Source organism: Epinephelus lanceolatus, chromosome 3 (genome assembly GCF_041903045.1).
Source record: "Epinephelus lanceolatus isolate andai-2023 chromosome 3, ASM4190304v1, whole genome shotgun sequence".
Taxonomy (NCBI): domain Eukaryota; kingdom Metazoa; phylum Chordata; class Actinopteri; order Perciformes; family Serranidae; genus Epinephelus; species Epinephelus lanceolatus.
In genome coordinates this window covers 41,276,712-41,300,365 of record NC_135736.1, presented here as the reverse complement: position 1 = coordinate 41,300,365, position 23,654 = coordinate 41,276,712, and the positions used below count along the sequence as shown (strand labels likewise).

Here is a 23,654-nt window from a genome sequence, read left to right as displayed (position 1 = left end):
CAAAATGACAACATATAAATTTTCCTTGCTAGAAGTTAATTTGTTTTGAAAACTGGTGAATCATTTATTAATGTTTCTGCCAGTTTTCAGTTCAAGTTCAGTGATCTGTTTAACCTTGTTCTGAGATACTGAGACAAGACTGAGAAGGAAGTGAACTGTCTCTCACCCCACTGGCAGAGTATTTTCGTATTTAAGTACATTTTATAGGCTGAATATCAGACTTGTAAAGACGATGATTATACATGTTTATTCCAGTCTCAGTATTTAGTTTGTTTCCTGTCACCTCTTGTTTCAACATATTTGAGTTCTCTCTGCAGATTAAAGAAGAAACCAGACTCAAAAACATTATGCAGAAAGTAGATATGCCTCCTGGCTTGAGCTTGTTTTGGAAACACAGAGATGATATCATGGTGGGGCAAAAGTCTCTGGATTTGTTATCCAGTCTTACAGTAAAAACACAGCCTCAACTCTGTGGTTCAACATGCCCCTTCAAGGACACACACCTTGGAAATGTCATGTTTACTGTATCCTATCTTCTCAGCCAAGGGCATAGTTTCCACTGTTACACCATCAGGCCGGAAATTTACTTGCTTTTAACTGTGTTCATGCGTTCAGTCCAGTTGAACTCAAGTTCGTTTGCCCCCTAAGTGCCGTTTGTTTTGGCAGGTGTGAACACAGCAATCGATGAATCAATGACAGCAATATAGTCCACAATGAGCAGTGCTAAAATCAACCTGCGTAGTTGTCCCTCCATTGTGACATTAGAAAGTGTCACATTTATCTTGCAAGTGTACTCTTCTTCAACGTTTTGTTTACTTCCTGGATTTTTCCCGCATGGAAATTCTGACCAATCAAGAGCAGCTTTCTTGCACAAGGCATTTTATCTGGTCTACTTGTAAATACTACCGTGAGAACACGAACCAACTCTAAGCAATCATGCAACTTTGGAACAAAATTTGTCCCTGATTCAGACCAAAGCAAGACAACTCTAGGTCTGACAACACCCTCGCCATTTTCATGACAACGTTCTTGGGCTGGAGTTAAATACTAACACAGACAATGAAAATGCTAATATGTTGATGTATAGCTGGCATAATGTTTACCATGTTCACCATCTTAATTTAGCTTGTCGGCACGCTAATATTCTAATATGCGCTAAGTACAGGTAAGGCTGACCAAAATATCATTAGTGTTGTGGATATAATAAACAAAATTTAATTTTGACCTGACTGGTTAAAGGGTAAGAGGATCGAAGTTAAAGCAATTCATCCTCTAGGTACCCTGAATGTCTGAACCACGCTGCATGACAATTCATCCAATAGTTGCTGAGAAATTGTGGTAAAAACCCAAACTGTCAACCTGATGTTGGTGCTAGAGTAAAGTTCAGGGGATCATCAAAAGCCATGGGATCCATCATCTGGCCACCATGAATGGCTGTACCAAATTTCATGGCAATCCATTAAATAATTGTTGAGATATTTCAGTCTAGACGTGGAGCAACAGAAGACTGACCAACTAACCAACATTGCCATACCCTGAACCAAAGTAGAGTCCAATAATGCCTACAACACATGAACTCACCACAGCACTACAACGTCTGTTTTATGATCACGGGTCACTCTGTAGTGGACTTAAACCAACTGTAGTAAAAGTGCTGAGTTGTGTAAAAAGCTGATAAGCAGGAGTGAAGACAGGAAACTGTGAACTGACCCTGGCAGCACCAGAGGGAATTAACACAAAACAAAATATCCACACAGGCTGCAGAAGAGTTGGAAGAATCCAGGTTCATGTTATGGTAAAACTACGTAACAACAAAAAAAACTAAACTCTTTGTCAGCAACAAAAAGCAAGACAACTTTATTTGTAGAGCAACTTTTCATGACAAGGCAATCTGAAGAGCTTTAAATGACAGGAAGACATTAAGAGAGAGCTGTTCATAAATAATGCATGTTGTGTATTGATGGAGGGCTACATTTAAAGGGGCAGTCCGCCAACTTTACACATTAGGATCAGTTTACTGATCCAGAGGAAAACAACTCAGCCTGCGAAACATTTCCAGCATGTTTTCTGTGGCTCTAGAGGATGCTTTTTAAAATCTGAGAAAACAACCCTGATGATGTCATCGTGATTTAAAACAGAAACCCTGCATGAACAACAGGTGGTGTCAAAAATGTCTTTATCAGACAGGGTGGTCTAATGACAAGATGCAGGAATGAGTCAGAAAACCTGCATTTCAGTTAAATATTAACATTTTAGTACTCCTGGTTCCCTCGTCTCAAAGTCACTGAGCTATTTGAATGAGTTTTGGTGAACACAAGCTTAAAAGACTTTCACATTTTGTTCTACGACGTCAGTATTTACCCCACTTGTGAAGGCTGTACGGCCTCCTGGTGGCGACACTGTGTGACCATGGTGTAGCTTGTTTTTAGGCTTCGTGGTGTAATGCAAGCATCGAAAAACTCAGAAAACCAATGTTTTAAAAAGGGTTAAGGCATCGTGGGGAATGTAGGATCCAGCGTTCTTAGAGCCTGACCCACATTAGAAGCTACATGTGAGGATATATCAGGTTCTGCAGTTTGATTTTTAACATTCTTTTTGTCTCTCTCAAGTGGACCAAGTTTATAAAAAGTGAAATAGTAATGGCTTAATTTTCTCAAACAGCTAAGTACTACATTTTTTAAGAAACGTTACTCAAACAGGAGTAAATATGTTTTGTTAAATGTTTTGTTAGGGACTATTTTCAGCCACAGGTTTATTGCTCTGTGGAGTAGTTACAGCAGCAGCATGGTGAATGTGGGAAAACATTAATTTCAGTTTCCAAGTGCAACAGTGTGGCTCATTTAAGTGTTTTAGTGGACTTGGACAACTTGGCTCTGAATACACACTTCAGTAAGATTAATTTATTGTAGGTTTTGGTCTGGATTTGGATATGGAATAATGAATATCACCACATTTATTCTGTAAAACTGCCAGGTAGCATTTTATTTATTGTGAACTCACCTGTGTGTGAGCGGGTGTGTATCTTCAGGTTCTCCAGCCGTGAGAAGCTCTTGTTACAGGTGGGACAATGGTGCGGCTTCTCATTGGTGTGTGTGCGGATATGAATCAGCATTTTATACCTGTGAAACATCAAATAAATTCTGTTTACTGAATACGCACACATACACTTTGCCCTTGAAAGGGTCACTACCTTTTCTGAGGAAGTGGCTGCTGATATCTGAATTACAACCAGTTGTGATGAGGTCATCATCCAGGCAACAACACGCCTACCTGAGGCTGCGGCTCATAGACCATGCAAACCAGGAAACTTGTGTACTTTTATGTTGCTTGGCCATACTTTGCATGCAGGTTGGGATAACTTACATGGGGTGGATGAAGTAACACACAAATGCCTTACATGGTAATACAGCAGACGTGCAGTCAAAACAAACCTGGTGAAGCATAGAATGTGTTTTTCAACTGGTCCTTGTTGGCGTAGTTTGCAGTATCGTTAAGAAAACGTCAGTTTATCTCCCTCTTTGCTTATAAAATTTGGCCTGCCTTTGCCAAGTAGCATCAAGATTTGATTATCTCAGAGATCCCAGCGTCCATTGACAAAAACATTCACTTTACTTCGCAGAACACTGGAGTTGCTGGTCTACCGCTGCCTGGATTGGTTAGCATGTAAGGTAAAGCGGAGAAAATATTCCAAATAAAGCATACATTTAAACTGATAATATGTTTTTTAGGTGGCTACAGTTTGTTTGTTTGCCATGCCGCCCCGTCCACAGCAGTACAATGCCTAGCTTCCATGCTTAACTAGATATCTTTAAATGTTACAGTAACAGTGGAAAATGACAACAGTAGTGAAAAAGTTTTCTGAATCCACAGTTGCCAGTTGTCTCCCCAGAAGTGAATGTTGTTGACAGTGTGACTTCACAGTGATTTCGTCTGTAGTGATTGTTGAAACCCCTCTAAAGTTGATATATACAATTAGTATCAAACTCACTGACCAAACGATGTGCAGACTGTGTAGCCAAACATTGCTCAAACTCACTGAACTTTATTTTAAATGTTAGTGGAAATCACAAAGCCTCCAAAGAAGCAAAGTATTTCAGGATAAATTTGGGGGAAGGTGCAGAAAACAATGCAAAGGACGTGTTGGTAAAGATTCTCAGTCATCCAGGTCATTTTAATCCTAAGTGCTATATCTTGGATGAGAGGTGAAACGTCTTCAAGAAACTCAAACAGCACTGAAAAGTACAGCTTAAAATAACTTAAAATTAAAAACAACACTTGTCTTTAACCCAATATTGTTACACGTCTACTTAATAATGACGTTCATTTGAGTCAAAGGCGAGCAGTCAGTATAAAGGACTTTTGTACACAGGAGGAGGGAGTTCCCTCCCACCAGCCCAGCCAGGATATTTGCATTGGAAAAGTTTATCTAACAGGCCAGACATACCTGGCATTAAAGCCCCTGCCATTTCGAGCACAGCCCTCCCACTGACAGCAGTATCCAGAGTCCTTGTCAGGCTTGACGTGGAAGTCGTTGATGTGATCCACCAAGTCCTGCAGCGAGTCGAACAGCAGGTGGCACTGCAGGATAGAGAAATGTACTGTAAATACACAGACTGAAGTCAGTTGATGAAACTGAGGAGCAACAATGCTGCAGAACTGCTCCGAATTCAAGTTGTTTTTGAGAAGTTTATTACATATATTAAACATGTTTCACGTGACTTCACATCAACATTTTATGGAGTTTTCTTTTGATATAATGTTTCAGCTCTACAATGGCTTAAACTTTCCTGTTGTTCTACATAGTTTTGCTTTAATCAAATTATTTAAGTGTTAAATAATATTTATTCTTAAGAAGTATGGTTTCAGTCATATCACAAGTTAACTGACCTGACTGAAGTTTTTGTTGTCATTAATCTATTAAAGCATTACAACCATTTTGTACTTTACTAACACTTTAATTTATGATCTTGTTCAATGCTCTGGTTACTTTTCTTGGTCACTTCATATTTACAATGTATTTTTTTTTTCTTAGATACAATATGTTGGATTATGTGTTGCTTGAGATTTTTATTTTGAGAAGTGCTTTGTTATAATCAACTGTTAAGTCTTTACAATCTCAAAATGTCTGAATATTTTTTATGTATTTTAAAATATCTAAAACCACAGAAAAGCAGCAACAACATGTGAATTCTGGGCTTTTCCTGCTTAACCGAATGCAATGATTATTCAAATCAGTGTCAAAATGTAACTAATTGTTTCTGTACCAATTGTTGGCGGTCATCCTCTCTCTTGCTTTTTGTGTGACTGCCAGTTTGTTTTTAGCACCACCTAGTGGTCAGAGTAGTAGTTGCAGTCTTCTTCACCCAGCACCTCTATGACAGTGGTTCCCAACCTTTTGTCTTCAGGGACACCTTTTCTGTTTTTGAGTAATTTAACGACCTTTGAGGAAGTGACATATTTTATTGATGTTTCATACTGTGTTCAATGCGTAACAACAACAACAGTACAGAACAACTGATAAACTGTACAATTAACCCAAATAGTGAAGGCAGTAACTGCAGGAAGTTTGTGTTAAAGGAGCAATTCGGATGGATTTTGAATTTTTAGCAGATGATTTCCTGAGAATATTGCAGCACAGATATTTTTCCTGATATTTTATATAATTCTCTTTCTGTATTATTATTGTTTTTCATCATACATACTGTAAGCATTTTTTTTTGTGACAAATTTAGGGTTTTCTTTTCCCTGATACTTTGCCATTGTTCTGCTACATCCTTGGATGTGAGCTACATACTTTTTAAAAAGAAATATAGTGCAAGGCTGCTAAGCAGAGAGTGAAGGCTCTGTGAATACAGCTTGTGTTTTCTTATTCTGTGAGATGTATTTCAAGTTTATATCTTGCCTAACATTCTAAACTTAAACTAAATTTCACTTAGTTTTCTTCACAGGAATGAATAAAAGGCTGAGATTTGGTCGACTGTATATACTTGAAAAAAGTTTTCTTAAATCCCTTAAAATCAAGAAGGCCTCACCACCCTCCGTGAAGCTTTGGGGGTCCAGTTTGGGAACATTGACTGTAAAAATAATGGACGTAGCTTCCATGACATCACCCGTTGATTTGTGGACTCCCATTTAGATGCCTTGAGTTCGGCATTTTGGCCGTTGACCAAGAAGTGAGGACACTATTGGCCGCCAGCTGGTCGCTCAGAGTGGTCTGCCTTTAATGCATGACTTTAAGCAGTAATAAAATAAGACGTACCCCCGGTATAGTTGTCATGAATGTTGAAATTAGCCGTGTAGACTTAAACTGTTTTTTGTAACAGGCTGTAAACATGTTTATTTCTATTGTAAAGTCAGGTCGCTCGCCACCAGACAATCAGAGATCTCCGCCTTCTGATAGTCTGGGGACACTCCTTTCTAAAGTGTGTTTAACACACCGGAGAAAACGGCCGGCAACAAAGCAACGCCTCTTGCATTTTTGAAAAGGACACACCCTCCCGGAAATGTGCGCTGCCCCTTTTCTCGTCCACAAGGAAACAAACACACAGAGAGCTTGAACATGGATGCCGAGAGATTTAACTACATTTTATCAAACGTGTGCTCAGTCCACAAGATTGTGGAAATGAAGGACTTACAGCGACTTTGTTTAAAACTTTAAACACAGTCGGACTATGTTTACAAGCACAAGAGTTCAGTGAGCCACCCAAGGACCGCCCTGCAGATTTACTATTGGTTCTGCAACGTAGGGAGTTTTTTTAAACTCTGAAATTGTATCCGCCCATCTAAACACAAAATCAGGGAGAAAGACATCAGTCTTTAGTTAAGCAAAGTGTCTAAAGACTGACTTGTGAGTCTAAGTCAGGTATTATAAAATGGGGGTCAGCCTCAAGTGGCCGTTTAAAGAACTGCAGTTTTTGGCGCTTCCATGTTGGCTTCATTTTTCAGAGCTTGTTGCTCGACTGGGAAATCATCCCTCTATGGTATTCTTACAGTAGAAATGAACTGCATCTGACTGACAAATTATAATTGATTGATGAGGCCTGGATGGTCAGCTAAGGCTTTTAATTTTAATTGTGAAGAATAGTCACAAGCCTGTCAGTGTGCTTTGATTTATCTGTGTTTATTCACCTTCATCCAACGGCAGGCCAGCTGACCGTCCAATGAGGGCTCTGGTGAAACTTGCTTCTCTCTGTTCGGGCCGATGAAGATAGAGGAGGGAAAGCTGTACGCCCTCGGTGGGCTGCCGATCGGCAGATAAAATGGATAACCCTTTGGTGAAGCGCCGCCCTCCAGACCTGGATGACGAGCTGGTTCCTGAAAGACAGAAGGATGGAGAGAAAGGTACCATCAGCCGTGGAAGACAAGCTCTTCTCAGTGTTTTACTGCTTGGCTAAATACCACCATCGTTAGTTCTGCATTTATTGATGGATGATGTTGTTTTTTAAAGATGGTCTGAAGTTCTGCATGTTTAAAATTGAAGGAGAAATTCAAAATGGTCTGCTAAATGAATTATTATGGACAAAAAGCCGCCGCCAACAGTTTCAAAGACATCTTTGAAGTATGTCTAGAGGACACACTGAGTCCTTCTCACAGTCCACTTTTAATGTTTTAGACAATTTAAAATCGGTACTTTCTGAGCTAAAAGATGAATCTGGGCCATGAGGGGAGATTTGATGCTCTAACAAAGAAGCTGTGTGTTTCATGTTTTACCACTCAAGCATGGCTAGAATTTGATTTGGACAGAGTCAGTGGACGGCTGTGTGCTGCTGTGCAGACACTGCACCAGCAAATTAGATCCGCTCCCAGGATCCCAATTCAATTCACTCCTGCTGAAGAAGAGTGGAGCACATTCAGCTACATGCTTGGATTATTCTGAGAAGACTGTGGTCATGCCTATGGATAAGATTTACTGCTGACATGAAGATACACACCACAGAACAGTCCTCCCTTAACTTTATGAAACAGTCAGTTTCTTATAATCAAATTTAAAGCAGCTGTAATCTAATTTCCAATAACAATGCAATCTCTGAACCCATCAGCTATCAGTCTAACGACGATAAGCCTCTGGGGGCAACAGTCAATATTTCAGGAGATCCGGCGAGCCAGCGGATATCCACGCCAAGACTTCCTCTTCTGTGCACCAGCCATTTCAGCTAATCTCTGTAAACAGATAGCTGCATAAATGTAGATACATTAGAGTAGTGGTTCCCAACTGGTCCAGCCACAGGGTCCAGATTTCTCCTTAGTCATTCATTCTAGGTCCGCATAGTTTAATACACTCAGTGTCATACTTGTGTTTGGCTATGTCATTGAGTTATTTTGGTGTCTCTGTAAAGTAGCTGTCCATTATTCACTCACTCTACAGCAGGAAACAGCACTTCAGAATAAAAACTCTGCTGGAAATTCACTGTACCTCAGAATAAAGTGTGTTTTCTACAAATTTGACATATTTGCGAGTCACTTGCATCCATTTAGAATGGACCCACGACCCACTTTTGGACTGCAACCAGTTGGGAACCACTGCATTAGAGTGCCTGCCCAAAGTAGAGTCCTTTGCAGCGGCCCAGTTCAATTCCAACCTGCGGCTCTTTGCTGCACATCAACCATTTTCTCTCCCTTTAATCTGTCATTCTCTAGCAGCACGGGAATAAAGGCAATAAAAGCCTAAAAATAAACTTTAAACCCAAGCTAATATAAAGCTAAATCACCATCAAACAATAGCCAGTAGCGTTCCACCTCATCACCAGACTTATTATAGTTCATTATTTTTGATTAGCTTTTAATTTTTGTTTTTGATTCAGTTTGTTTCCAGAGTGAGTTTACTCATTTCAATTTAGTGTTTGTTATTTAACAATTTTTAGTTTTAATCTAGTTTTTATTAGTTTCAGTATTAGTTATAGTTTTTTTTATATATATATATATATTATGGAGAGTACAGTATTTTTCAGGAGCAAGATTTAATAGGTCAGCTGACTCATAGGCATGTAGACATCCCAGTCTTACGCCTCCTCATGCTTGTTGTGTTGACAAATTTGACCAAATTAGCAGAGACATGTCCTGTACTTATTCTTTTTCAGTAACCCCTTATCCTGTTGAGGGTCGCGGGTCTCTGGAGCCTATCCCAGCTGACATTGGGCAAGAGGCGGGGTACACCCTGGACAGGTCACCAGACTATCACAGGGCTGACACATAGAGACAGACAACCATTCACACTCACATTCACACCTACGGACAATTTAGAGTCACCAAATAACCTGCATGTCTTTGGACTGTGGGAGGAAGCTGGAGTACCTGGAGAAAACCCACACTGACACGGGGAGAATATGCAAACTCCACACAGAGGGGCTCCCTCCTGGGATTGAACTAGGAACTCTCTTGCTGTGAGGCGACAATGGTAACCACTGCATTTCCTGTACACGTTTATTTTAGTTAATTTTATAACTACAAAACACAACGCTGTTTTAATTAGCTTTGTGTTTTTTTCTACAGTGTAATCTTATTTTTAATTCAGTTGTTAAAAATGTCTTTTACACCTAATTTTATTTTTTAGTTTAGTTTTAGTAAACTATAGTCCTTCACTCTCCATACGGACTGTGTGAACATAGTGGAGCTTTTAGCAGCTAAAGAGATATAGAGACCGAAAACAGAGCCCAAAGTGGACAGCTATCATTCTGGCACTTTGGTTTAATGAAACAGTTTCTTATCACAAAAAAAGTAAAAAGCAGGCACAGCTTGTCAAATATATAAATGATCTGGGGTCTGACTGATATGATTTTATAAAATTACATTAGAGTACTGGATGATGTTATCAGTTGTCCTTAAAATGCCTGTAATGCATGATCTTTTTTGTCTGTATTCATTTGAATCTCTGCGGGACTTACTCAGTCTTCTCTCTGCGTCTTTTCATATCTGCACAGTGTTTAAAAGTTTTTTGCACCTGCACCTCATCCAGTGTAGACTGAGTCTGATCACAATTAATAAAGCATCAGCCAGTGATGCTGCACGTCAGATAGGCTAATTTTTGTTTGTTTGTTTTGTTTCAAGACATATCACACAATACGCTCATGATTCGAAAAGGCAGCTGTTGTTAAGTGTGAACACCTGCACTCACCCGTGAGAAGAGATGTGGCTGAGGGCTTCTGCTGCTGTGAGGGGACTCCAGGGGGGAGGAGGGGAAGGGGGAGGAAGGGGAGGAAGGAGACGGGGAGAGGGAGGAGGCATGGCGGGAAGAGGGTGACAGGCTGAGGTCCATGGCTGGAGGACTGAAGCAGGACCCGGGTCGTTCTTGAGGGGAAGTCTGGGACTCTGGAGAGAAGAGGTAAAATGTAAAATGATGTTACATTTGTCAGACTAAAGTAAAACCTTTCTGTGTAATACCTCAGAGGCCATGTTGAACTGTAGTAACTGTAGGACTATTTAGCTAGGTCAGCTTATAACTGACATCTCAAAGTTTCTGTTGGTGCACATTTTTATTTTAAACCACTATTGCAGGCTGCTCTCATGCACTGTTCAGAGTTTTCCTACGAAAAGTAATGAACCCAAATTCGTACACATGTATAACCCACGTTGGGAAGGCTGAAATCATGTGACCAATGTGCTGACGGAGGTAGAGAAGGAAGAGTTCCCATTAAGGAAGAAGATTGGAATGGTGGATGGGTCACAAAACATGGGACTCTTCGCCAGGACTTTCCCCAGAAGAGCGATGTTTAGAAAAGTGTGAGCAAACTTTGAGTCAGTTTAAGGTACGTCCTCACCATGTTTCTTCCTAAAGGTAACCACAGTAACTTCACTTATCTAAACCATGACTGTATAAAAATGATGACGTGACAGCTCCCCTAAAGTGAAGCCAAAACATCTCAATCGCCCCCTGGTGGCTGGCTGCAGTACAGTTCATAAAGCCCACCCACTCCTTGTTAAGGCTCATTTATGCTCCCTTTACATACGAAAATGTATACGTCCGTTTCAAACAATGTTACCGTCACTGTCCACATACTTCCATGCGTCCTTTACGTTGGCATGGATGTTAACCAATATATCCACCAGGGGGCAGCCCAGAGTCAAAAGTTTATGACAACAACAAACTCAAAAACAAACATGGCGACTGTGGAGGAGATATTGATAATGTACTTCTTGCATAAAAGACAAAAACAGAGGCAGCGTTGTAGGAGGCGGTGGTTGGTGAGGCCGTTAAATACATCACGACTGGAGGACAGAGAATTCTTTTCTCTAGTAGCCTACTGTTGATGAGAGAAATTGAATTGTTATTTCTTCTTCGTGTCTCACTAGAGCTACGTATGGGGTAGTGACAGCAACACTGCCCCCACAGTTTCCGGTAGTACTGCTCCGTTTGGCCCGTATCTGTAAGCTTTATGGAAACGTGCAGAAATACAGACGAAATGAACGTGGAGCACGGACAGAAGGCTCCGTCCGTATCCGGATCCGTATTTAACGTTGAGCATAAATGGGCCTGTAGCGGATGGGACGAGAGCCAAACTAAAAACTCAAAGTACATGTCAAATAAATTTTTCCCCAACATGGTTTGTCAGTTTAGATAGTTCTTATCATGTTGATGTATATTCAAGTGTTCATTTTTCTTATTAGTTTGGTTTTAATTTGTTATTTGAAGCTATAAAAACGGGGTTTGACATCATGATTGACAACTATGTGTGTCAGTCGTTGTGCTAGCGATCATTGGCGCTGCTTGCGATTGATCAGACGTGTGTTTAGACCGGAACTCAACACCGCACAGATCGCCTCTGTGCCGACTCTGGTTCCAAATGATGTCACCAGCACAAGATGGCAGCATCATTGTACTGTGGGGATAAGTAGAGACGTGTTGTCCATCTTTATGTACAGTCTAGGGCCCAAACCTAACTACTGCAACTTCATGTTAATACATTACTGTATGTTAAGTATGCAACATTATTTGTGGGGTGCTAACTGGTAGAGTATCATATGAACCGTTATGTGTGAATTTTCATAAGATATACGATCCCTTGTGTGGCTATGTTTTGCACCCCTGACCTGGTGAAGGTCTGCGAGCCCCTATTACACTTTGGGTGAACTTCCAACCTCGGAGAAGTTGGGTCAAACCTTAGTTAGTCACTACAGGGAACACCTTAAAAATTCCACATGATTGTGTGTTTCCATTATATTGATTAAAATACTGATTAATATTCCTTTAAGTTCACAGTTTTCTCGTCCTGTCTTGGTGCTGGGAGTCTGGAAAATATCTGAAGGACCCTGTGGTGTCCTTGTTCCTCCATATGGGAACATTTATCTACACACAGCCAAAGAGGATCATGAGAAGCACATAAACGAGAGGGCAAAATGGCACAGTTAAACAACAAGAAAAAACACACAGAATCAGCAAAAACACACATTAGTCATTCTCCACATAATTGAGCACCTGGGCTGTAAAGTGTGAGGTTATACAGTCCACTCAGACTGCCACAGAGGCCACGTTGTGCGTATCTTTGAGGTCACCTTGTGTCAGTGTCATGCTCTACTTGTTATGAGCCACACTGGCAAATCTGAGGACAATGAACATCTATTTGAGGACAGCTGCCATTCATTGGGTTTGCAATATTAAGTTAGCAGGAAAGTGAGAACACAGAATCCACTTATTGTTCTATTGCATTATCACAGTCTTAATCACTGCATCAGCAAAGGCATGTCGTGTGTGTGTTGGATGGAGGGGAGAAATGATGGAGACTTTTGTCGATATGTCTGTGTGTTGATACTGTACCTTAAGTTTATGTGTTTAACTCTTACCTGGGGAGGAGGGTGGAGACGGAAAGGTTGTGCATAGCAGGCGTGGTCGTGTGACGCTGAGAGGGGCGCAGATAGAGGAGGGACAAGCCCTCTTTCCTAATCTGAGTGGACCATCTGTCCGTCCTGAGGGAAGCTTCAAGTCCAGCGGCTCGTCCAATGACAGCATGGCTGCTGGTTGCTCCTGCCCACCTGAGGAGAGAGAACCATCATGCGGTCATGCAGCCATAAATATCGATATGTACTTTCAATCAAATCAGGCACCTATGTTATCTTCTGTTAGTGGTTTGTCTTTTTTTTAAATTTTGTGCAGGTGTGTTGTAAAATTTAATTTTGTTTTTTTCGATTCATGCTTAAAAGAGCAACAGGGCAACATTCAGAGCATTAATATAGCTGCAAGCAACTATTTGCTATGTTGAGATAATAGCAGAGTAATGGTGTCCTGAGGAAAAAATGAAGTCATGCTACCTCTGTATGTGTCGTAATCTGATCTTCTTTATTTGTTGTTGCAGTAAACAGTCTGTCCGTTCGTACATATTAGTCTCTGTGAGTCCCTGTGTTTCCCACTGGCTGGCTAATCACTGCTGCTCTGCACTACGCTCATAGAGTGGTTAAAGCAACCTCTCATCCCCTGTCCACCACTTTAACACTGTCAGCACTATTGCCATTGTTAGATGTTAGCACCGTTAGCTGCTAGCTGCCGGCTCAGCCACCTCCATGTTGAGAGCCATGTGCAGACAACCTTTGAGTCATAGATATGCTCATGATGTTGCATAAGGCTCCTTTAAATCTACATTATTAATTTTTTGGCCACTTGGCAGCAGCGAAACAAGCTGTTAACACAACACTGACATATTGTCACCCTTATAAAGTTGATATGGCGAGCAAACCACTGCCTATTCACACATCCAGTAAATACACTTGAGGTCACTACTCACTAATTATTTTTTTAATTCTGATAAAATGTCTTAGACACTTGGGATTTTTTAGCAGTTACTTTAGTAGAGTGCAAAGTCTCTAAAATTACAAATGTGGTATTTAATCATTCAATGAGCACATTTACATCACAAAGTAAAATGTATAAAATCTCTTGTGGAAGGTATCTCGTGCAAAGGACTGCAGTCTTAAAAGTTTATATAGCCTACTAAGTACACTTTTGTTGCTTCATGCATCCCAAAACCCTCACATGCTGTCTCTCTCACTCTGACAGGGATCCACAAGTCTCTTGTGAGTGTTAACCACTACAGGAAGTCAGACTGGAGTGAGATGAATCTGATCCATCAGTCAAAAGCTACCTACAGTGGCAATCAACACAACCTCATGAACAGTGAGACATCGACCAATCAGGTAAGTACAATTATTTTTGCACCAAACTGCCATCGACATCAGTGCAAAGCAGGGATGTAACGTGATGACAAAGCAGAGTGACTGTGAGGAAACCACTTGTCAACAACTAACCGCATTTAAATCTTTCCCATAAAAATGTCTGTCTTTTATGGACAGCTGAATCTTTTCAGTTGTTTGGTGTTGTAAAAATCAGCTTTGAAATATTATGAAATAATTCCAGCAACATTAATCACAGCTACAGACAGATCCTATTAAATTATAATTCCAATGATCTGGTTTCTAGACATAATAAGCTGCATGAAACTGATGTAGTATCTGTGGTAAACACAGCTTAAATAACTAGAGGTGACATCAGCTGAAAGTACATACATTTTCTTGCTACAGTGCACGTAAAATGATATGATAGGTAGAAACTAAATTTCCCCGAGGTAAGGGGGCACAAATAAGCAACTTATTCATAATTACTGGGGTAATGATAATTAAACTTAATTCTGCAACAGTTCCAAAGTTTCACTTTCAGGTATAAAGAAATGATACATCGTGTAGTGATTAGCTGTCGTCATCTCTACAGGCTCGACAATATATTTTGACATGCCACAGTGGGAAAAGCACAGTTGTAAATAATAAAAAATAATGACTGCTTGATTCAGTTTGTCTGCTTTAATCTCAGGGCCCTGCTATTGTGCATGCTGGTTCACTGTCACAGCTGACTGGGACATCTAAATGGAACAGAGCCATTGTTAATGTCATTAGTAACATCTGTGGTTTTCCTAATATGACAGTCAAAATGACCACTGGGAAAAAAAGAATCCTGTCATATCAAATTATCGATCAATAGAAATAAGGAGTGTGCACACATCATATCCAGAATGAAGCAAAAAGTCTTAAAGGTGTGTTTAAAGGAACAGTGTAGGATTTAGGGGGATTTAGTGACATCTAGTGGTGAGGAATGCAGATTACAACCAGCTGAAAATTCTCCCAATTAGGATTCCTCCTTAGGCTTTTAGCAGGTGTTATCTAGAGTTATCTACAGAGTTTTTTTCCTCTGTGGATAACTCTACAACATTGTCATAACTCTTCCTCTAAAACGCTGAATAAAGCAATTTCAAGCACAAAAACAAAACAAAACAAAAAAACACAAATGGCCCGATACAGAGCCAGTGTTTGGTTTGTCCGATCTGAGCTGTAGAAACATGGCCATGGAACATGGCAATCTCCATGGACAAGGACCTGCTCCCTACATAGATATAATGGCTCATTTTAAAGCCCTGTTTTCCTCTGAGCAGTATGGTACGTTACACTTCAGTTCGGTACGCTTTTTTTCTGTTTCCACTGTGAAAAGTTGTGGATGGTACCAATGGAACCGTTCCGTAACATGCCCTTTTTTTGGGTCACCCCTCTGTTGGGGTACCTACACTGCAGTCTGATTGGTCAATAGAGGATGGTCACTCTGCTCAGGGCTGAGATGTGGCTGGTTTTGAGGCTCATGTAACCACTGTTCATACTGTGGAGAGTTTTATTAGTACACTGTAACTATAAAATAAAAGATGTTTTCCTGCCTCTTGCAGCAGCTGGAGTCTGACAAAAAAATAATTTAATTCACTGAGCCGACTGCCGAAGACTTTTAAGATGGAACATTAACTTGTATTATGTGAACTCCTCACTTGGAGAAAAAAAAAAACGTGCCGCAGAGTGTCGTTCCTGTGGGCTACGACAACACTAAACCCCCGAACTTGCCTGAGAAGGACTAAATGCACAAACCCACTATCTTTAAATATCCCATCAAGAGAGACTCTCACTGCAGCCTGTTCTGTTTTGTTCTGAAAATGCTGGCGCGCAGCCTCGTTCTGTGGATGATAAATGAGGTGCAGACTTCCATCTCTGTCACCTGTGATGAGGAAATACAGTGAGTGTCGGATGGAGCAGTGAGTGACAACTACCTTGCCGACATTTGAGGGTACTGTTTGCAGTGGAAATGTTAAACAGACCTAGGGTCTAGGTACTATGTGTACTTTACCGAAGGTGTTTGGTGGAAACGGGCCTTTAGGTAACAAAAACACATTGATTCTTAGAGAAAACATACTTATTATCTTTTGTTCCATTTCTGTCAACATATCCCCTAAAATCAGTTTTCCGTACACACATTTTTTTCTAAACTGGCCATAATTTAATCGATAGGCCTATTTTACCTCTGACGTCAAAAAAACCACAACTCTTAGTTGTTGTCCTGTCCTAGTCCATGTATTCAGAGACCATTCAGTTCATTTAGGAATGATAGCAGTGTCCAGTCCTGTGTTGTGAGTTTTAGTTGTTGTTCAGTTCCTGGGGGAAAAACCTCTGAGAAGCATTATGATGTGGGTTTGTTACTGCGATCCTCTACATTTCTGTGGTTGGACTTCACTGAGGGGCTTAACCAGATTTTGCAGTAGTTTTCCACCCATCGTGGTATGACACTCTGGGTGAAGCATGAGACAAAAAGCCACCCTGGTCCATGACTCAACTCGTGAGTTCTTGTTAGACCGAATGACTCAGAACCCAGATATCTGCTTCAAAGGAAAAATCTCACAGGAGGAAACCAAAGGGGGGAGGGCTGTGCAGTGAAGTGGACCAAACCTGCGAACAAATGCTTGACAGCTGCTGTGAAAGTTGACACAACTCACTGCTTCTCACTCGCGCTGTTACACAACAATCACACCTGAGAGCTGCATTGAATATCCTCAGTCATCTGTTTCAAGATAATCTCTGCAAGTCTGGTATTTGCTCTGGTTACCATCGCTCACAGCTCACTGCAATACTGATATTTACCATTCAGTCCTAGTTTATTAAGTCAGTTGATCAACAAGTAACAAGAAATTAAGAGTACAATGATGTCAAAATATGTGTTTGCTGTTTACTGTAGGGAGAGTATGGGGACTTATACCTGTTTATTTATTTGAAGTCATAACTCACACACTGTGCTTTGGAGGAGAATCTGCAAAGCAAAGAAATTACAGAATTTTACATTTTGGCAAATACAGGTGTTCGATCTCTTGCCAAGAGTTACATGACTGGTCTCACTCGCAGGGTGCCAAAATATGCTGCTTGGGCAGAGTCCACCGTGTCACTTTAATGAGGCTGGAAGCACCCTTTAGTGCCTGGATGAGACGCACCGGGCTTTCAACCAACTCCAATGTGAACCCATCCGTGTCACTATTAGACAGAAGTCATATAAAGAGCGCAAAAGTCCATTTAAAGTGGGCAGGAGGCGAGGTGGATGAGTCCAACAAGCACAGGATTTTCACCCAAGAGACCAGTGTTCATGTCCCGTGTGAAACTAAAAGTCAGCGTTGAATTATTTGTCACAAGTCATTGGTCATCTGTTAGTCATGTGAGTGTACTAATGTCAACCACGATCTTTTCCTAACCATAACCAAGTACTTTTCTTACCTTTCTTGCCTAACCATCACCCTCATCTTGGTCACGAGTCAACTGACATGACTTTATATCTATATTTCTATTTGCATACATATTAAACTGATGAGATATGGTGTGTTAATTGCTATGCATCAGATGTGTTGGTATACAGGTGTATTTATAAGCTTTAGACAGAGCCGGGCTAGCTTTTTCATCGTTTCGAGTCTTTACGCTAAACTAAATAATCTAATCTTATCACTTCCTGATTCTAGCTCTATTTACTGGCTCTTGACATGCCAAGCTGACGGTCGGCCACTGGCAAGCACGTGTCACCCTAGTTAATGTGGCGTTAATAAACAGCTCTTTATTGTTTGCATTATTGTTCTCTAGCGCACAATAAATGTCATTTGTTCTTTCAGTGTCAGGTTGTATTGGTAATGTGCTAACTGGCTAATTAGCACCTTGAATCCATCCTGTTGGTCTTACCGTTTCCCTGTTTGTATAAAGCATACAGACTACTGCCACCTGCTGCTTTGAAGAGTTATTTCCTTTCACATAGGCACAGACCGTAAGTGCTGGTTGGCCATTGGGTGTGGTCTTTGTGGTGTGTTCAGCGCAACTTTTTGGCTGTGACATAAGGCGGCGCAACAGTCGGCCTTCATCACCTAATGTTTCGATGTCAGGTTGGTCTGTCTGGGCTTTAACACACAGACATGAGAGTATTATTGATTTTCTTCTGCAACTTTCACCAAGAGAACAAATAAAAGTCAAACTATTTCCTTCACCTAGGTTTGAAAACAAATTTACCGTATAGATTTTTCACTTTCCTTTTAAACTTTATGCCCACAGCAGAAAAGAAGTTTTTCAGTATCTGTTTTTCTTGCCAGTTGTTATATATTTAGCCAGTTTTTGCCTCCGGTGGAACTTCTAAATGGCGCCAGACGTGGGCTGCAAGTAGATTTGTGACACAACTGCAAAACCTCTGTTGGGTGTCTCACTATATGGCTCTTTAATGATAGCTGGCAGTAAGAGCATTCTTAATTTACTTTCACTGGCTGCTTTTCCAAATACACAATCTGGGATTCAAACCGGCAGCTTGCCAGCTACATGTACACCTCTTTAACTTCTAAACTTGCTGTCACCACAAATTCTTCCACAATCACCGTCAGGATCCCCCGACATAATATGAGGCAGAGGCTAAACCACAATGAAGTCAGTGTTTAGGTCCTTGTGCCGGCCTGCCAGCTACCTCAGCACACTGGTTTCACATTCCAGAGCAACCTCGCTGACTTCTCTCTCTCTCTTACACACACACACACACACACACACACACACACACTGCTATTCAGAGGTATTGTGATGGCACGCACATACAGGACCATATGTATCCAGGCACGCATGCAGACTCAAGTCACACTAGCAGGCATGCGCAAAACTCATAACCACACGTGAGCCCCCCTCAACCTCCAGCAGCTCCTCCCCCTCTTTTCCCTCAATGACCTGCGTTTGGGCAGCATGCCCGGACCCTCTTATGGATCCCCTACTGCCTAGCAAAACACATACTTTGGCTGTTCACACACTTGCACACAAACATGTGTACTTTAGCACACATGCACGCACACACACACATTCGCATTTAGTGTATATTCTAAACACATGTAAGGAGGGGTAGCACTTTTTCAGCAATACACACAAGTTTGTTATTTATACTTGTGAGGACCCTTACTGACATATTGCATTCCCTGGCCCCTAACTTTAATCATAAGCCCAAACCTTAAGACCGCCTCTCTTTTAACCTAACCTAACGTAAACCTAATTCTAACCTTAATCTTAAACCAGGCCTGAAAGGAACAGTGTGTAAGATTTAAGGGGATTTAGTGGCATCAAGTGGTGAGGATTGCAGATTATAACCGCCTGAAACTTCACCTATTTAGAAGTCCTTCAGTGTTTGTTGTTCAAGAGGTTTGTACCGAGAGCCGAATCATCCGCAGAGGTCTCTTCCAAAACAAACAGACCAGGTGATTTAAACCAATAAAAACACCTTGTAAAACAGTTTCATGCTATAAAAAGTCTTTCTCCTACACTGTTCGGCATGTTGCAGATGTGCTGCTAGCCCACCACCTGCTAATGTGTTCTCACTTTAATTCTGATCAAGACGTCCAGAGGTTTTTACCGCCAGCCGAATTATCCGCAGAGGTCTCCTTCAACCCTCAACAAACAGATGAGGTAATTAAAACCGGTAGAAACACTTTTTTAATAAAAGCAGTTTAACATTACAAATCAATGTTTCTCCAATGCTCTTCAGCATGTCACAGAAGGAGCACTAGCCTAGCACCTGCTAATTTGTGCTCATTTTTCTTCCCTGATAACTTTAGATCCAGACGTTCAGGAGGTTCTTAATAGGAGCCAAATTATCCACAGATGTCTCTTCCACTCCAAAACAAACGGACCCAATGATTAACACCAGTAAAAACGCTGAAAAAAGCGATTCTTGGATTTGGAAGTGTTTCTTGGATGCTGTTGGGCATGTTGAAGGAGGATCGCTAGCCCAGCACATTTTCTCTAACTTAAGATCCAGACATTCAGGAGGTTCTTACCGGGAGCCGAATTATCCACAGATGTCTCCTTCTCTCAGAAATAAAAGAACATGGTGATTTAACCCGGTAGAAACACTGAATAACACATTTTCATCTTCAGTCTTCGGCCTTCAGCCTTTTTCCGATGCTCTTGTCGCAGATATACTGCTAGCTACGGTGGCCGACACAAAAATGCGAATGGCCCTATCTAGAGCCAGTGTTTGGTTTGTCCATTCTAGGCTACTGTAGAAACATGGTGGATGGGGACCTGATCCATATATATGTGGGGACCTGATCCACATATATGTGGGGACCTGATCCATATATATCTGAACAGCTCATTCTAAGGTAACGAAAACACAATGATTCTTATTTTCAGGTGATTATACACTTAAGAAAACATGCTTATTCTTTATTCCATTCCTGCCAATGTATCCCCCTAAATCGTACACACTTTGAAAAGAGTCCTCTGAAGTAGTGCGAACCAGCAAAAATGTCCTCACAATGCAGAACCGTCCTCACTGCAACTATTTAAAACTGAAATAGGTCCTCAGAAAGACAGCAAAACAAGCATGTACACACACTCGGTACATGTGCATTTATACATTTGGTCACACCCATATTCTGTGGACTGCAGCTTTTCAGTGGACTTACACAACACTATGCACGTGCATACACACTTGTGCATGCAAATAAACACCAGTTCACACTTGAGTTTCAAACATAAGCAGAAACTAAACACTTTGCACACTTCATTAAATAATTGACACATGAAAACAACGCTGCTGGTGGCTCCATTTCTCCTAGAAAGCAGCAGTGCACGTGCCTGTATAAAGTCAGTCACATCCATAAACACATGTAACATGCAAATACACACCAAACCTCACATATAAATGATAATATCTGATAGAAAAATACTGGAAATTAGATGTTTTTTCACACAATTATGTGTAAAACTGTACAGACACACATACAGTACAGAGCTGATGCCCCCTTGGGTGTAACACACACTAACACACACATAAGAGTTGTTCCCCCTCTCACAGGAAACTTTTGCTTCCACAGCGCCCTGATCTGGCCTCACCCTCCCCATATTTTCTTTTTTTTTTTTACTCCTCTCCCTCTCCCTCTACTTCCCTCCCTCTCACTCCTTCCTGTGGTTTTCCTCTCCCAGTCCTCCAGCAGAGCATACCTCTCCTGTTCTCCTCCCCTCTCCTCTGCCCTCTGCACCTCCCACTCCTTTTTCTTCTCTCCCATTTTTTCATCCTCCAGAGCATTTTTTGAGCTCCCTTTTCCAATTTTCTTCAGTTTCTTGTCATTCTCTCGTAGGGGAAACACGTCGCATCGCTCTTTATAAGAAGTCAGTCTTGACTTCAGGGTATATTTTAATAATTTCCTCCTTATTCCCTTCTTTCTGCCCTTTTTCTACACAGAGAATAAATCTGATAAATTTAAAAAAAAGACAAAGGTTAAAACTGAAAAGACAGAAACTGTCATCCAGACCTAACTTTTATAATGTTGATTTGAGAACAAACTTTGTTTTTAAATGTTGGAATTTTATGGGTTTTGTTTTTAATAAGAGGAATGGATTTCAGTGGGAGGGAGGAGCGACAGCAGAGGGTCCATCACTCCAGGAAAGATGTCAGCCCTTGTTTTTGAGGGGTTACATCCTTTGATCTTTCCATCCCACGTCCTTATAAGGTATTACGCAATGTCGCTGCAACAGCGAGAATGACAGGAGGTTTTGTTTTTGTGACTTGGAGGCACACAGAGACAGAAGGAGAGGCTGTGATGGCTGAGTTGCATTAATGGCTGAAACTGGACACCTGCATGAACAACAAATATCAGGGAACATTTCAAAAGACAAAAACAAGAACACAGTTTTGTGTCGGGTTGGAGAGGACATAGAGGGTGGTTGAGAAACATGGAGAAAACAGCAAGAGGTTCTTCATTCCACACAGACTGTGGCGAGATGGAGACAAAAGAATACACTGTAGTTCTTAGTGGAAAAAGTTTTCTTTAAAGACTGAGGGCAAACAAGAGTTCTTCTTTAAAGTATTTTTCAAATTACACAATATGTTTTTGACTGTTTTCAAGTTCCCAAGCCTACGCAGATCATCCAAAACAGTAATGACCATATCACGTTTCTGTCTCAAGTCACAAAAACAAAACCATCGCCACTGCAGTTTGGTGGTTTCTGCCGCCACGGCAGCGAAAGGAAATTTACTGTCAGTGTTCACAGCTTTTGAATGTGTTGAACCACTGTTTTATATTGTGTCAGCTCTGATTCACAGAGTCTTCTCAGTGCCAGCATTCTGGAGAGTGAATTTCTCTCAGGACAAGAAAAATGGCAACTTATACGGGGGGAGGCAGAAAGCGAGCAGGCGGTGAAAATGGAAAATAGAAAAACTGAGAGAGAAGAAAGGAGGGAGGGAAAGACAGAAACTGTGGGAGTCAGACGTGGGCTCCCACCCTTTCCTCTCCTCACACTTTTCCCATTATTTGTCTCAGTGTTATCCTCCCTCTCTCTCCCTCTCTCTCGCTCTTGTGTCTCAGCAGCACTAAGTGATGCAACTCTGCAGAGCAAGTCTGCAATAACCACCAGTAGAGCCTGCAGTGTCTCTAGCACTGACACTGGCGTCTTTACCATTTAGGAGGGGAGTGGTGGCGGCTGTCAGGGGAGGAGGAGCGGGGGAGTAATCCCTAAAGACAGAGATATTACTTAGTTCTTCACTCAAAGAAAGGCTCTTTGCAAACTTTCTGTACATCTTCTACTACACAGACAACTTTTTAAAAGGGGTTGCAGCCTTTTTTTTCAAAATAAAAACACAAACGGCCGCTCGTTACTTGCATGGGTTTTATTAAAACTGCAGAGTTTTGTTTGTAGCAGCCACTTTAGCACTGAATAAGCTCCAAATGTCAAACAGGACACCAGACTTTGTTATTCTGCTCGCATCAGAGAAAGGGGAGTAAAAAATGAAATTACTTATTCTTTGTGTCATAGATGACACAGCATAAAAACAAATTTTCTTATGAAATATGTTAACACTTGTTTTGCTGTCAGTTAAAGGCCATCTACACCAAGAACAATGAATATTACAGTAACTATGCGAGCATCCACTCTGATGAATGATAACATTCTGTAAACAGTGGCACCAATCACGCACTACATGCTCCACAATCCAGCTATGATGGCAGTTTAGAAAATGATTGGCTGTGTTTCTAATGTTTTTATAGTATATTAAACAACATCATTCAGCAGTCATTATAATTATTAAGTGGTTTCTGCCATTGAATTAGAATCATTTTTAAAACAAAATCTTTATATTTATTGTTACAAGGTGCTTTCACACCTGCCCTGTTTGGTTCTGTACAATCAAACTCAAGTTCGTTTGCCCCCTAAGTGTGGTTCATTTGGGCAGGTGTGAACACAGCAATCACACTCAGGTGCGCACCAAAACAACTGGGCCGAGACCTTCTTGAAGAGGTGGTCTCAGTCCGGTTACAAACTAACTCTGGTGTGGTTCGATTGTGGTGAGAACGTGTTCTGACCTCGATCTGAACCAA

The 23,654-nt window shown here is 41.1% G+C and overlaps 1 protein-coding gene across 2 annotated transcripts in view; it reads right to left on the bottom strand.

Annotated features, from left to right (window-relative positions):
• LOC117255599 (zinc finger protein GLIS2-like) overlaps positions 1-23,654 on the bottom strand; it is a 45,469-nt gene that overhangs the window by 6,514 nt on the left and 15,301 nt on the right. The window contains exons 2-7 of one of the 2 annotated variants that reach the window (XM_078166379.1): positions 17,039-17,089; positions 12,775-12,963; positions 10,112-10,305; positions 7,129-7,314; positions 4,445-4,578; positions 3,001-3,119 (exon numbers count right to left, since the gene is read on the bottom strand). In XM_078166379.1, coding sequence (XP_078022505.1) covers positions 3,001-3,119; positions 4,445-4,578; positions 7,129-7,314; positions 10,112-10,305; positions 12,775-12,940 — 799 coding nt within the window. In that variant the 5' untranslated portion in view covers positions 12,941-12,963; positions 17,039-17,089. The remainder of the gene's footprint in view (positions 1-3,000; positions 3,120-4,444; positions 4,579-7,128; positions 7,315-10,111; positions 10,306-12,774; positions 12,964-17,038; positions 17,090-23,654) is intronic. The other variant, XM_033624683.2, reaches the window with a different exon arrangement.